The sequence below is a fragment of the Cryptotermes secundus genome, unplaced genomic scaffold, assembly GCF_002891405.2.
Source record: "Cryptotermes secundus unplaced genomic scaffold, Csec_1.0 scaffold1366, whole genome shotgun sequence".
NCBI classification, from domain to species: Eukaryota; Metazoa; Arthropoda; class Insecta; order Blattodea; family Kalotermitidae; genus Cryptotermes; species Cryptotermes secundus.
In genome coordinates, this window is record NW_019737415.1 from 46,700 (window position 1) to 59,293 (window position 12,594).

At 39.4% G+C, this 12,594-nt stretch overlaps 1 protein-coding gene across 3 annotated transcripts in view; it reads right to left on the bottom strand.

Annotated features, from left to right (window-relative positions):
* Window positions 1–10,517: 10,517 nt before the first annotated feature.
* Window positions 10,518–12,594, bottom strand: part of LOC111870425 (DNA repair protein complementing XP-G cells homolog) — a 57,188-nt gene continuing 55,111 nt past the window's right edge. For all 3 annotated transcript variants that reach the window (XM_023862714.2, XM_023862716.2, XM_023862717.2), the window contains one exon: window positions 10,518–11,736. In XM_023862714.2, the coding sequence (XP_023718482.1) occupies window positions 11,266–11,736 (471 nt within the window). In that variant the 3' untranslated portion in view covers window positions 10,518–11,265. The remainder of the gene's footprint in view (window positions 11,737–12,594) is intronic.

Consider the following 12,594-nt stretch of genomic DNA (forward strand, 5'->3'; position numbering starts at 1 on the left):
CTGTGGATGGCAGCATAGAGGCGCAGCATGGCTGTAAAGAGCGTCTTGCCCTCGAGGTGCTTACACAGCACTGTCCTCTCTGCCTCGGATTTTGATATGAGTTTGTTCCATATTACGCCGTTTCCGTTTGTTGAGGGCGATGTATGGATAAGCTGCCCAATGGTTTGTAATCCTTTCCCCAGTAAGTCGATGTCTTCCTGGCAGTCAGGATTACTGATTCTCAAGTTCACGTGGTTCCTGTCAAAAGAAGCCACGATTGCATTCCACCGTGTTTCGCACGATGTCGGCTCCGCCATTTTGTCCGTTGCAGACGGGACGGCCACCGCCACCTATACACTAGCCACGCACTATGCACTGATGGCAGAATAGTAACTAGGTGGCTGCAGACGAACACACTCAAGATTATGGTCACCTGGAACCGCTCAAACTCCTTCCGTAAACGTCTCCCGAACCAATCTCACTCCTCAAACAGACAATCTCTCACAAGGTATGTACCAGTAAGAAAGTACACCTAAACAAACAGACAATCTTTTCAAGTCCCATCCGAAGAACTATCCTCGAATACCCGCAATCGAATCTCCAACCGAACTCACACCTTCACCAACGACTTACGAGCACCGAATCCAGGCAGCTGTGACCAAAGGGACACGGAATTTATAACCTCTCCAACTGCTACGACTTATATACCAGCTACATATATTTATAAACTTCACCGTGGCCCCGCCTTTCCGTGCACGGCCCAATGGATGCGCGCCGTGACAACTGCAACTTTAGCTCCACCTCCCGGCCGGCAGTATTTTTGACTGAGAGCCAGCGGTGAAATCAGTGCAACTCGAAACGGCAACGCAGTCAGAGGCATCAGCTCCACTTCTGCTACCGGGCAGCTGACATAGTTGCCGCAAACTTCAAGTGAACGCATCTTCCGCAACCCAGCAACAGGCCGAGCCAGTCGATCATACCGGCACGCGCAACGCTGTATCACCGCCCAGACCGGCCAGCCAACGCTTGAATATTATACGTATATTCTGTGTTCTGTATATTGACTTTAAAAGATTCAATATATACAATCGTACAGTTTCGTGTGGGTTGTCTATTGGAGTATTGACGACAGTCCCACAAGAGTTTTCAATAATTTACCTCATTCAATAAAAAGAATGGTGAATGATAAGAAGGGTTTTAAATTCAAATTAAAACGATTTCTGTGCCACCATTCCTATTATTCCATGATTGAGTTTTATCAATATATTGAAAGTTAGCTTATACTATTCCCTGCTAATAAGAACTGCTTATATATATGTACGTTTTCATTATTTAGGCTTTGTGTATTGACACACCTGATATTCTGGGTATCAAGTTTAAAAAATAATTTTGTTGTAAATAAACTTAGAATATGTGCAGTACACATTTTTAATTGTATTTAATAAATTTAAATATCTGACAGGTTACGGGGGCTCGGCTATCTTCGGCTCCGCTCGGCTCTCTTCGGCTCCGCTCGTGACGTCACCGCTCATAGCTGCCAGGATGCGGAGTGATTATTCGCCTATTACGCGAGCGTTGCGTTACCGCTACGTGCAGCTGGGGAGGTAGGGGTCAACATGTCACACTATAAACAGTGATATATAACACATACTAATCTAATAATCCATCATTTTGAGCCAACAACCCTTTTCTAAACAGTTTCCTTCAACCATGGTTTTTCTAAGTAGTCATGGATGGCATCATTAGTTTCAAACATGTGATCTGGCACATCATTGTAAGTTAACAAGGAACACTGCACAGCACAGATCAGTTCTGTGTAAAGTGACATTATACAGTGTTGCTCTGCTAAGAAGTTTTCAGGAGATTAAGTGAAATGTAAATTCAGGTTCATTTTTTTTCGATCCACTTTTCTATTCTGATCCCAAGGAATCATTGTTTCATAATATTTCAGTTACAAAGAACATGCATGAATATTACCAGGTCTACCTGGAAACACACTGGCAACACCACAGCCATGCTATACTTCAGTGCTAAAGAAAAATTAATAAAATATAAATCAAAATGAACTAAAAACTGTATTAAAATAACAAACAGCTGAACATGTGTTGTATTAGGATTTTCTTCAACTTTCTGTATAATGATGTGGGAACTGCCCACATTCAAGCAAGTGTGACAAAGCAAGCTTCATTGCTTAGCAACGACGAGTAAACAGCGGTTGCAAGGCAAAGCCTACAACAATACGGACAGTGACATGTCCTACTCTAGGTTACATAAGAAGATACATTGAGTGGAAGTTACAGTTCTAGATTTCTAGTTCAGTGTTCAAGGAGTTCACTATTGTTATTCTTCAATTCTTCATATGACATCCCACAATATTTTCTCCTACAACGTCACTATTTTCTGTTTAATTTGAGCCACTACTATATTTCACTTTAATTACTTTACACAAGTAATACCAACAGATTCTTGTTCTTATTAAATTTATACAACCATGTGTACACATGTAATACTAAGCTCGTCAGACAATGAAACACGAATACTGCAAATTGAATGAGTGGAAATGGACAGTCAGTGATATGCATCACTTAGTGAAACTTCAATAACGAAAATGATGGAACAGGAAATGAACAGTCAACAGATTGGGTACAAGTTATGACATGGTCCACAACTGATTATTGGCTATGGTACACTTTGACTATCAAGAAATTATTAATGGTTGTAAAAACTTTTAAACATATTGCCATGTGTTTAGTGACTAGATACTGTGTTTGGATTTGTAATTGGATTTACCGGACCCTTAAAACTCATAACTACAAATAATTACAATGGTTTCGCAGATTCAAGCACTTTACACTTCACTGTGGCACACCTTAAGTCTTCTCAGTCTACTGTGATTTCACTGGTTATTTCCTAGTAACAGTTAGCTTCCATGTACACATTCTTACTGGCTGGTGACTGTCTCACATCAACCTCAGACTTGTGCTGGACTGGCTCCCTCAGAACTCATCTGTGGGCATGGGTTCAAATCCCACTTCTGACAACAGTTTTGACATGTTAAGTGACTAGACATGGGTTGGATTGGTAATTGGATTTACTGGACACATAAATCATCACTACATATAATTATACCGCTTTCACTAATTCATACACTTTACAAATCAATATAGCACGCTTTGAGTCTTCTATTGGCTTTGCTAGGCATTGCCTGGTAACAGATTCCAACACTGTCCTCTTCTGTTCATGTTGTTATTGGCTGGCTGCTGCCTCACAACTAACCCACGACTCAAGTGTGTCGTCACCTTCTCAACTGCAACTGCATCTCAGAACTCTCAAGTCAAAGTCATATTATGACCAATGGTCAGCCAGTCAGTCTTGATGTCAAGCCCTTTCTGGGGCTCCAAGACCAGATTTTTGTTAGTCATACATCCTCTGATGAGAGGAAGGGTATATCATTTGTCACAGTCATACTCAGCAATATGTGCCATCTATATTTACAGCCTATGAATTCTAGCAGCTATTTTGTTTCATACGTTTTAATATAATTTTTGTGATGGCCACTATTCTGTCTTCTTCTGCCTTGGCCCCGTTGAGCTGTCATGAATGGTGAAATGCTGTTGATACTACTTTGAACATGTTCAGAGATGAACTGTTTATATTGTGCTGGGGCGGGTTTCGGTTTCCCTCGCCAGTCTTCAATCCACCAAATTCTCCATCATCATAATCACCTGGGACAGGATACAATAGACCAAACCGTGGCCACTGTGCCGAGTGGACCCAGTTGGACTCCACCCCCCACTAAGCAAATTAAAAAAAACTGTTTATATTAGGAGCTGGTACTGACTTGATGCTTGCTGCCTGTGCCTCAAGGGAGGCAAGAAACTAACTCTCATCTAGCTGGAGGCTTTAGGGGTGGACCCAACAGAGAACACTGCCTCCAGCAGCTCTTCCTTTGTTGTGCACGGTTCTGTTACTGCGGTCACATTAGTTGATTGCTCTGGAAATGTGTTTACAGAGCCATTCCATAGAAACGGATGTCTCTTGTGGCTCTGCTATTTCGCCTAGCATGTTGCGTGCAATTCAACAGCTATTATTCTAAGCATACTAAATGGAAAATTTTTGTATAAAAATCATAAGAAAATTAACTTCTAGCACAGGAAATTTTTTTAGATGGAATCTTTACATACATGAAAATTTAAGGTCGCACCATAGCTCAAGTGGTTAGTTGCTGGCTTCCCACCGTGGTGGCCTGGGTTCGATCCCAGGTCTGGTTAAGTGGGATTTGTAGTGGACAAAGTGGCGCTGGGGCAGGTTTTCTCTGAGTACTTCAGTTTCCCCTGCCAATTTTCATTCCACCAAATTCATCATCGTAATCACCTGGGGCAGGTACAATAGGACAATCAGTGGCCACCATGTTAAGTGTACCCAGCTGGACTCCACCCCCCACTACATGAAAATTTAACATTATCCTTAAGGTAGATCTGGCAGGACTTCAAAGAACTAACTTCTTATACTGGATATCTTTGTATGGTGTATAACAACACAGTGTGGCCTGAACAACTGGACAATGACACTAAAGAGTCCTATTCTTCAAACAATGGAACCATGATGTTGAATACATCCATTTTCCTTTAAAGAGAAAAAGTATAAAGACATGAGCCAAACTGGTTCTAGATTTTAACAAGTTTTTGAAACAATACTTTGTAAATAGACTAGTTATAATAAATTATAAATGTTTTAATTCGTGCACATCTTAGCAATTGTTAAAGGACAATATTTTATATCTATGACATTGTAATAGCAGTTTCTGTATGTATTGATGACGTCCTTCTGAAGATGGTCGCTCTGTCCGAAACATGTAAAGGATGAAAGATTAAAAAAACAACATTTATCAATCACACTGGATGGCATTAATAATCTTTTATACTGTTGCCAGTGTGTCAGACCAGAATGAAACAAGTCAAATTCATCTTATTCACTGTCAGTGCATGTGGAGCAGGTATAAAATAACTGGACTGATGCTCTAAACTCTGTTGTTCAACTAATCACACAATGGAAATGTTATCACCTTCAAAGCGGTCCCCTCCCAACCTCTACATAGCTCCATGCGAATTTTACACTGTTGGGAGCAATGCTGCAGGTCCTTTTCTGATAGCTTCTTCATTACCTCTGTTGCCTTTGCCTTCACTGCATCTTCTACAGACTTGAATCGGGTTCCTTTTAATGCAGCCTAGATTTTTGGAAATAAAAAAGACACACAGGGCTAGGTCAGGTGAGTAGGGTGGATGTCCCAAGGTGGGGGATCTTGTGCTTCGCCAGAAATGTACTGACAGACATTGCTAGACATTGTGTGCCAGCATGTTGTCATGGTGCAGAATGCATGAGCCTTTCTTCAACATTTCAGGTCTTTTTCTTCTCACCCGTTAACAAAAGATTGTCAAGACCTACTTATAGCAGACCTGGTTAATGGTCTGACCTTCAGGCACCCAATTAATGTCAACAATACCTCGGATACAAAAAAAAAGATCATCATTGCTTTGAAATTTGACTTGCTCTCCATGCTTTTTTCTTGGTGGCCTAGGACTCTTCCAATGCATGGTTTGGCGCTCAGTTTCCAGGTCATACTGAAGAAACCATGATTCATCACAAGTTATTACATTTCCTAAAAAGTCTGGATCATTTTCAATGTCTTGAAGGATGTCAGCACAAATGTTAAGAGTTTCCTTTTGCTCAGGAGTGAGGATTCTCAGCAACATCTTCCAAGCACACTTTTTCATGTTAAAATGTTAATGAAAAATCTGTCGAACACTTTCTTTATCAATGTTAGCTAATTCAGCAACTGCTCGAAGACTCAGGCAATGAGTTTTTCAAACAATTTCACCGACTTTTTCAATGTTAGCATCTGTTTTTGATGCACAAGGCCGACCGAGACACGGATCGTCTTCTCTCTCTCTCGCCTTCCCTCTTTAAATCTTTAATTCTCTCACCTCAGCAGGAAATCTCTTTAACATTCTCCTTCCTTTTGCAACATCCTGCCTGTGCGAGACCAGATTTTCAGCAGTGGCAGCCATAAAAAAAGTATCATTCTATGATGAACATGGAAAACGACCTCAGAGCACCATTTCAAAACTCCTACCTTGGTATAATGAGTTATGTTCAGACACAACCACATCCATCCCACTAATCCAAGTATGAAGAGCATATTTCATTTCAGTCCATTAAAATAATGCATTGAGTAATATATAGGAAATTATTTTTTTATTTAATTAACAGCATATTTACAATCTACTCTCTATAATATGGAGTAATAAGTAAATTTGTTCTAAATAGGTGTCCTGGGTACAGAAGTCATCCACTGATGATAATCTGAAAGGCTCTGTATAGGAATGATTGTTTTAATCTTCGTCACCTGAGGGTTGTGGTAGGTCAGATGGCAACTATCCCCTCAATCTTCTTCTTACATTTGGTGGGTTGTTAATTTCTACAACTAGTCTGTTATTGTGTCCAAGTATGCTTTGATGGTAGATTGTTGACAATCTATGTATTTCTTCTATGACGAATGGGATTTGCAAATCATTGTGGACAGTAAAGTTGGTGACATACCAAGGTGCTTTAGTTACCAGAAGAATTTGAATTGAAGTCTTTGAATTATTTTTGCGTTTGACGATTTTGTACAGCCTCATAGCTGTATACCGTATGTCAATATGGCTTTTATTGTGAACTTACATAGTAGAAATTTGTTTTCTATAGATAGCTTGGATATACAGCCCAAAAGCCAGGGCATTTCTTGTAGTTTTAAATTTAACTTCTGATGCTTTGTTTTGATGTGTTTCTGCCATGTCAGTTTTTGGTCGAGGTTTAATCCAAAGTATTTTACTTTGGTTTGAACAGGTATTTGCATATTAACCTTTAACGTACGGACTTTTAAATTGCCGGGAGCCCCCTGCGGCCAGTATTTAAATCACCCTGATTAATTCAATTTGCAAACCGTCAGAAAAAATCCATATTTTCCATTCTATGCAACACAGAAATAAAAACTAAAAACAATCTGAAAGACAATAAATTTTTCTACATGTACACAGAAGAGCAATTTTTACAAATGAAAATTAACTGTGATTATTTTGTCATGAATTGCAAAATATAATCTTTATTATATATGTCATGAAATTCCAAAGGACTTACCCGTTGTTTTTTCTTCAGCCTTGAATCATGGTGATATTGTAAATATAATCACACTATATACAATAATAGTTTGTTCAGACTGTACGCGAGTTTGAACTGCGTCACTTCACAGTTTTACGATAACTCACACCCTGACGTGCATGTGCAACGTCTCGAAGCAGCCCAACGCACATAGCGCAACTCATGTCTCGAAGCAGCCAAACAAACATAGCGCAACGTCACACTTTTTACCGTAGTAGAGCGTGCTTCTGCGCTTCTTATTTTGAGAACAAATACGTCTTAGTTTCCCTTTGGTTTGCCAGTGTTGTGAATGTTTCACCTCCAGTCGACTCAGTTGGGCCCCAGGTAACTTTGGCCTCCCCCGAGAAACGCCACTGACCGTGATATTCAGCTTTCAGACTTGGTGATACTGTAAATATAATCACTCTATATACAATAATATTACTGTAGGCGAGTTTGAACTGCGTCACTTCACAATTTCAGTTCACAGTCACTTCACTATGATAGTCACACCGACACGCATGGCGCTTCTCGAAACAGTCCACTTGACACAGCAAAATCACACTTTTTACAATAGAAGAGGGTGCTCCTGCTTTTCTTATTTACCGAAACACATGACGTCTTTGTTTCCCTTTGGTTGGCCAGTGTTGTGACTTTTTCAACTCCAGTCAAATCAGATGGGCCCCCTGATAAATTTGGCCTTCCCCCAAGAAACGCCACTGACCGTGATATTCGGCTTGCGCGATTGAAGAATCATCTTGGGGGAGGAGGGTTTCTAGCAAAATCGAATAAATTATGTTGATTGACAAAGTGACACACTCACCTGTTGGTAATATTCGCAAAATAGTGATGCAAAGTAATTATAATACCAGTCGAAAAGAGTGCCAGTCCAACACATACTGAAAGTCGCAGTGGCGAAGATGCCTTTACTCATAAAGTGATACTGGCTCAGTGGGTTTATACCTCTTCCAAGACACAAAATAAAAATGATATATAAAGAAATATATGACAGTCTGACACTGACTTTCTAACTGATAAAGAAATATTAGACAATCCGACACTGACTTCCTGACTGATAATTCGCCACTGAAAACCAATCCTTGAATGCCTCAGACTTCTGTGAAGGCTCTGGAAGCACTCACATGCAAGCACCAATAAATATTTCATCAGTTCTCGAAACAAAGCTGGGCTATATTTGGCTGAGCAGGTCATAAACAGTCATATCTAAACATACATAGTATTGAAACCAGTACCGTTATAAACAATTTCCTTGTTCAGAGCTAAGGAATGAACCACTGACATGACCTCACGTAGGTTTGTTTTGGTTTTCAACCCACGGTCAAACTGTCAGCACTCCCAAAGGGAGCAGGAGTCCTGCGACGTGTACACAGGTCATTCAGCCAACTCCAGTTACCGCTTGCGACGTGTATACTTGACATTCGGACGTTAAAGGTTAATGATGGTACCTGGCGGGGAAGTTATACAGGGTGATTCACGAGGTTTTACCCTGGCTTATGGTACATATTCCTGGGGTTATTTCCTGCAAAATTTCCTTATAAACTTGTGGTTGATTTTCAATAGTTACGGAATAACAATGGATTTTCGAAACGCATCATTGTGAATGCAGCACAGGAAACACATTGATAGAAGGGTGTGATATGCAACCATTGGTATATTTACAGAATGGAATGCTGAAAATAATGTGATTTTGTAACAAAATCAATGAAAAATGTTGCACAATGCAAAATTAAGAAAATGAAAAAAAAAATGGTTTTAGAATGCTTCTTTCCTAAAACATTAATGATTTAAAAAGTGTTTGTATTATATTTCTAATTTGTTTTGACTGAAATTCAAAGAAAAAAAGATTTTTCGCCAGTTTTCAAATTACTGTATCTCTTTAATTATGAGTTGGATACCATTAGTAAATTAACATTTTTTGTTCCAAATTACCTCAGGAATGCCCTCCCTAAGTGGGGGTAAAACTTCGTGAATCACCCTGTATGTTTCAAGGTGTATGTAACTTGATTTTGTCTCTTCTATTTTGATTTTCCATTTGCTATACCATTTCTGGTGGAGGTTTAAGTGATGTTGAAGAGTTTGTGATGCCACTACTGGATCATTATTTGCTGCTAGCAGGTCTGTGTCATCCGCAATTGTAGTGTTTGTTTGTTGTGGGCAAGTCTGCAGTATTGATTAAGTATAGTAGAGGCCCCATCACGCTTCCTTGTGGTACACTTGATTTCACCAGGTAGCAATCCGAATATGAATTATTATATTTTATTTGAAAGTGCCTTTCAGTGATGTATGACTTTAACCTTTATGGGACGGGCCATTTAAATTCCGGTAGTGGCAGCGGGACGGAGTTAATTTAAATGCCCACCATTGTAGAGTAATAAAAATTGTAATTAGGTTACTTAAAATGCTGTGATTTCTACAATTTTTGTGATAAACGAACAAAATAAACGCTACTTTTATCTAGAAAGTACATAGAATCAGATACTGTAATTTACAGATTTTAATATCTGTAAAAATTGTTGCATTGATTCCAAAAAGAATTTTTCCCCAATTTTGAGCGTCTGTCCACAAAAATGCATAAAGCTTCTGCACAATACGTTTCTGCAGTATAAATGCATAGTTTTGACGCCCCTGTCTGTGTCTTTATCTGGCAATATGAGAGGATGTTTACGGTCTGCACATTCTCCAGTCAGGTAGGCTTGTGTACACCCGAGTGTGGGCGAGTTCTTATCCTACATTGCCTTATGAAACTCTGTTTGTTTATTCACGTTTGTCGGACTATCCTCACAGAGGCAGTTCTTGGAATATCACCTCATACCACTTGCTTCCACGTCCCTTCAGAATAAACTGTAACGGATTCTGAATGGTGTGATTTACGAGCGGCCTATCCATTTCGACTTCTCAATGCGAAAAGCAGCCATGGTGCATAGTTGAAATTGCGATGTTTTATATGCGTTATGAATAGAGGACACCACTCGCCATCACTGGCTTACTTCCTGCTAATACAAGACTAACATTGCGTGTGCGCGCTTCGCGTGGAAACCAGAGTTAATTACGGATAAAGTGCACGAATTGCGACGTCAGACTCTGCATTCAGTGACATGCAATATTCAGTTAGATGATAAAGGAGGGAAGACAGTCTACTTATAAAGCTGGTGTCCAAAAATAATGTAAGTAGAACAAGAATTTCTATCTTAAAATTAGATTTTAAAACACTGTGCGCACGCGTGGACTGCGCATACTCATACAGTGTCTTTCAGCCACCTCAGCTTTACTTTAAAGGTCCCCATACGATGTCCTTCGGCTCTTAAAGGTTAAAAGTAGGTAGTATGGGCTAGAGAATGTATCTTTGATGTTATATATTAGTCCAGGGTGCCAGACCTTGTCAAACGTCTGAGCTAAGGAAAACTGCTGTACACAATATTTTTTCTTCGAAGATTGTTGTGATCTTGTTTACGATTCTATGCATTTGTTGTATTGTGGAGTGTCCTTCCCTGAATCCAAACTGGTAATCAGGAATAACAGTTGACAGATCTAAGACGTTTCTAAATCTCTTCAATAGTATACTCATAGCTAAACTTTATGTCAAATCTGTTTTCAATTGTTTGGGGGGGTATGAAATTTATGAAATGTTTTAAGGTATAGTATATAAGTTTGGGAATCTCTGGTATATGGTCTAGCCATATTCACATGACTAAAGTGTTCAGTGGGAGACTACATAAAATTTCTGTTTGAAAAGCAAGTCTCTCAGAAAATATGTACCAGTATATATATCACTGTAACTGTCACCGAAGATATGAACCTGAAGTAGATGCCTGAGGAGACATGCTGCTCTAGCTATAGAAAACCACCATTAATTTTCTTTTTCAGTACCTAATAATTTGCTTGTCACTGCTAAGGCACAGAATTTTTAAGAGTGAATTCTGAAAGCTTTCACTAGGACTAAATAAATGTGCTTATCTCTTCATCCGCAATGAGTAAAAACTTACAGCAAGCACAGAACTATTTTCTGTCACATGGGGTTTCAATTTACATTTGAAACACTGACACATGGAATAAGTAACATTTTTATTTGGATTTGCTCAGCTCTGTTCATTCAGGGTCACTATCACTTTCAGATAGCTTTGTTTCTTTTAGTTCCTGCCTCTTAACCTTCTTCCGTCTTCTTGAATGATTCAGACGTGTTTTAGAGGTATGGAATACCTCAACAGCTTTCAGCTTCCTCTTTAAGGCATTTATTTTATCTCGTTCTCTTTGTGGAATAAATTCTTCACTAGTTTGACTCTGTTCACATACAGTACTGGAGTCATGCCTTCTTCCTCTTCCTCTGCTTCCCCTTGCTTCACCCACTTTTGCCCTGATGTTCACAGTCCTGTTAGTTTGTTTTTTTCTTGGCTGTGAAACAGGGCCATTCTTATTTCCTTCTAAGATGGACTCTTCACTGTCAGAGATGTCTACACTCCCCAGACGATGAACAGCCTGCTGCACACGTTTACTTAACTTTCCATCTGTTTCTTGAAGTTTTGGTATGACTCTGAAATATGAGTCCAAAGACATCTGACTCTGCAAACAAGATACATCAAGGAACAATCAAAAAGTGGGATCACATACCATGACTCTTCACAACACCTGAAGTTAGATGCAACATGTAATATTTAAAGTTCCACCAGAAATTAGTATTGCAGGTAAGTCATGACTGGTTTCAATTTCTGAATAGCAAACATGTGCAAGTATCAAATTTGTTAATATGAACAAAGAAAAAATATACTGATCTCAATTTTAGTGTTGACTTTTCAGTCTCAAACTTTGAGGAATTTTCATGTAATTGATTTTACTTTGCACACTAGAACACAAACAGCCTGATACAGTCTGAACAAAATATTATTGTATATAGCGTGATTATATTTACAATATCACCAGTTTCAAGACTGAAAAAAAAACTACAGGTAAGTCCTCTGGAATTTCATAACATAATAAAGATTATACAGTGGAACCTCGCTTAACGAGCACCTCTCATAACGAGTGACGAGAGGGGACATCCTGGATTGTGCGCTTGCTACATCAGTCTGTGTTTAGCACTCGTTTCGCTAGCATCTTAGTGTCGCTTGTGATCCCACATTTTTCCAAACTTGTGTACAGACATATTATTTGTGATTTTTTTTTGTGCAAAGTTTAACAGCCCTTGCAAAAATGTCCCCAAAGAAAAAGCCGCAAAAAAACAGCCATAAGAGAATAAAAACAACCGTAGAAATGAAACGTAAAATCACTGAAAAGTGAGGACGAGGTGTGAGCATGGCTGATCTGGCACGCACATACAATCAGTCTACATCAACGATTTGCACGATTTGGAGTTGCATTGTGTTTCACAGCAAGAAGTTGTGGAGGAGAGTTTGTCAGAGGAGGAGGAGGAGGAGGAGGAGG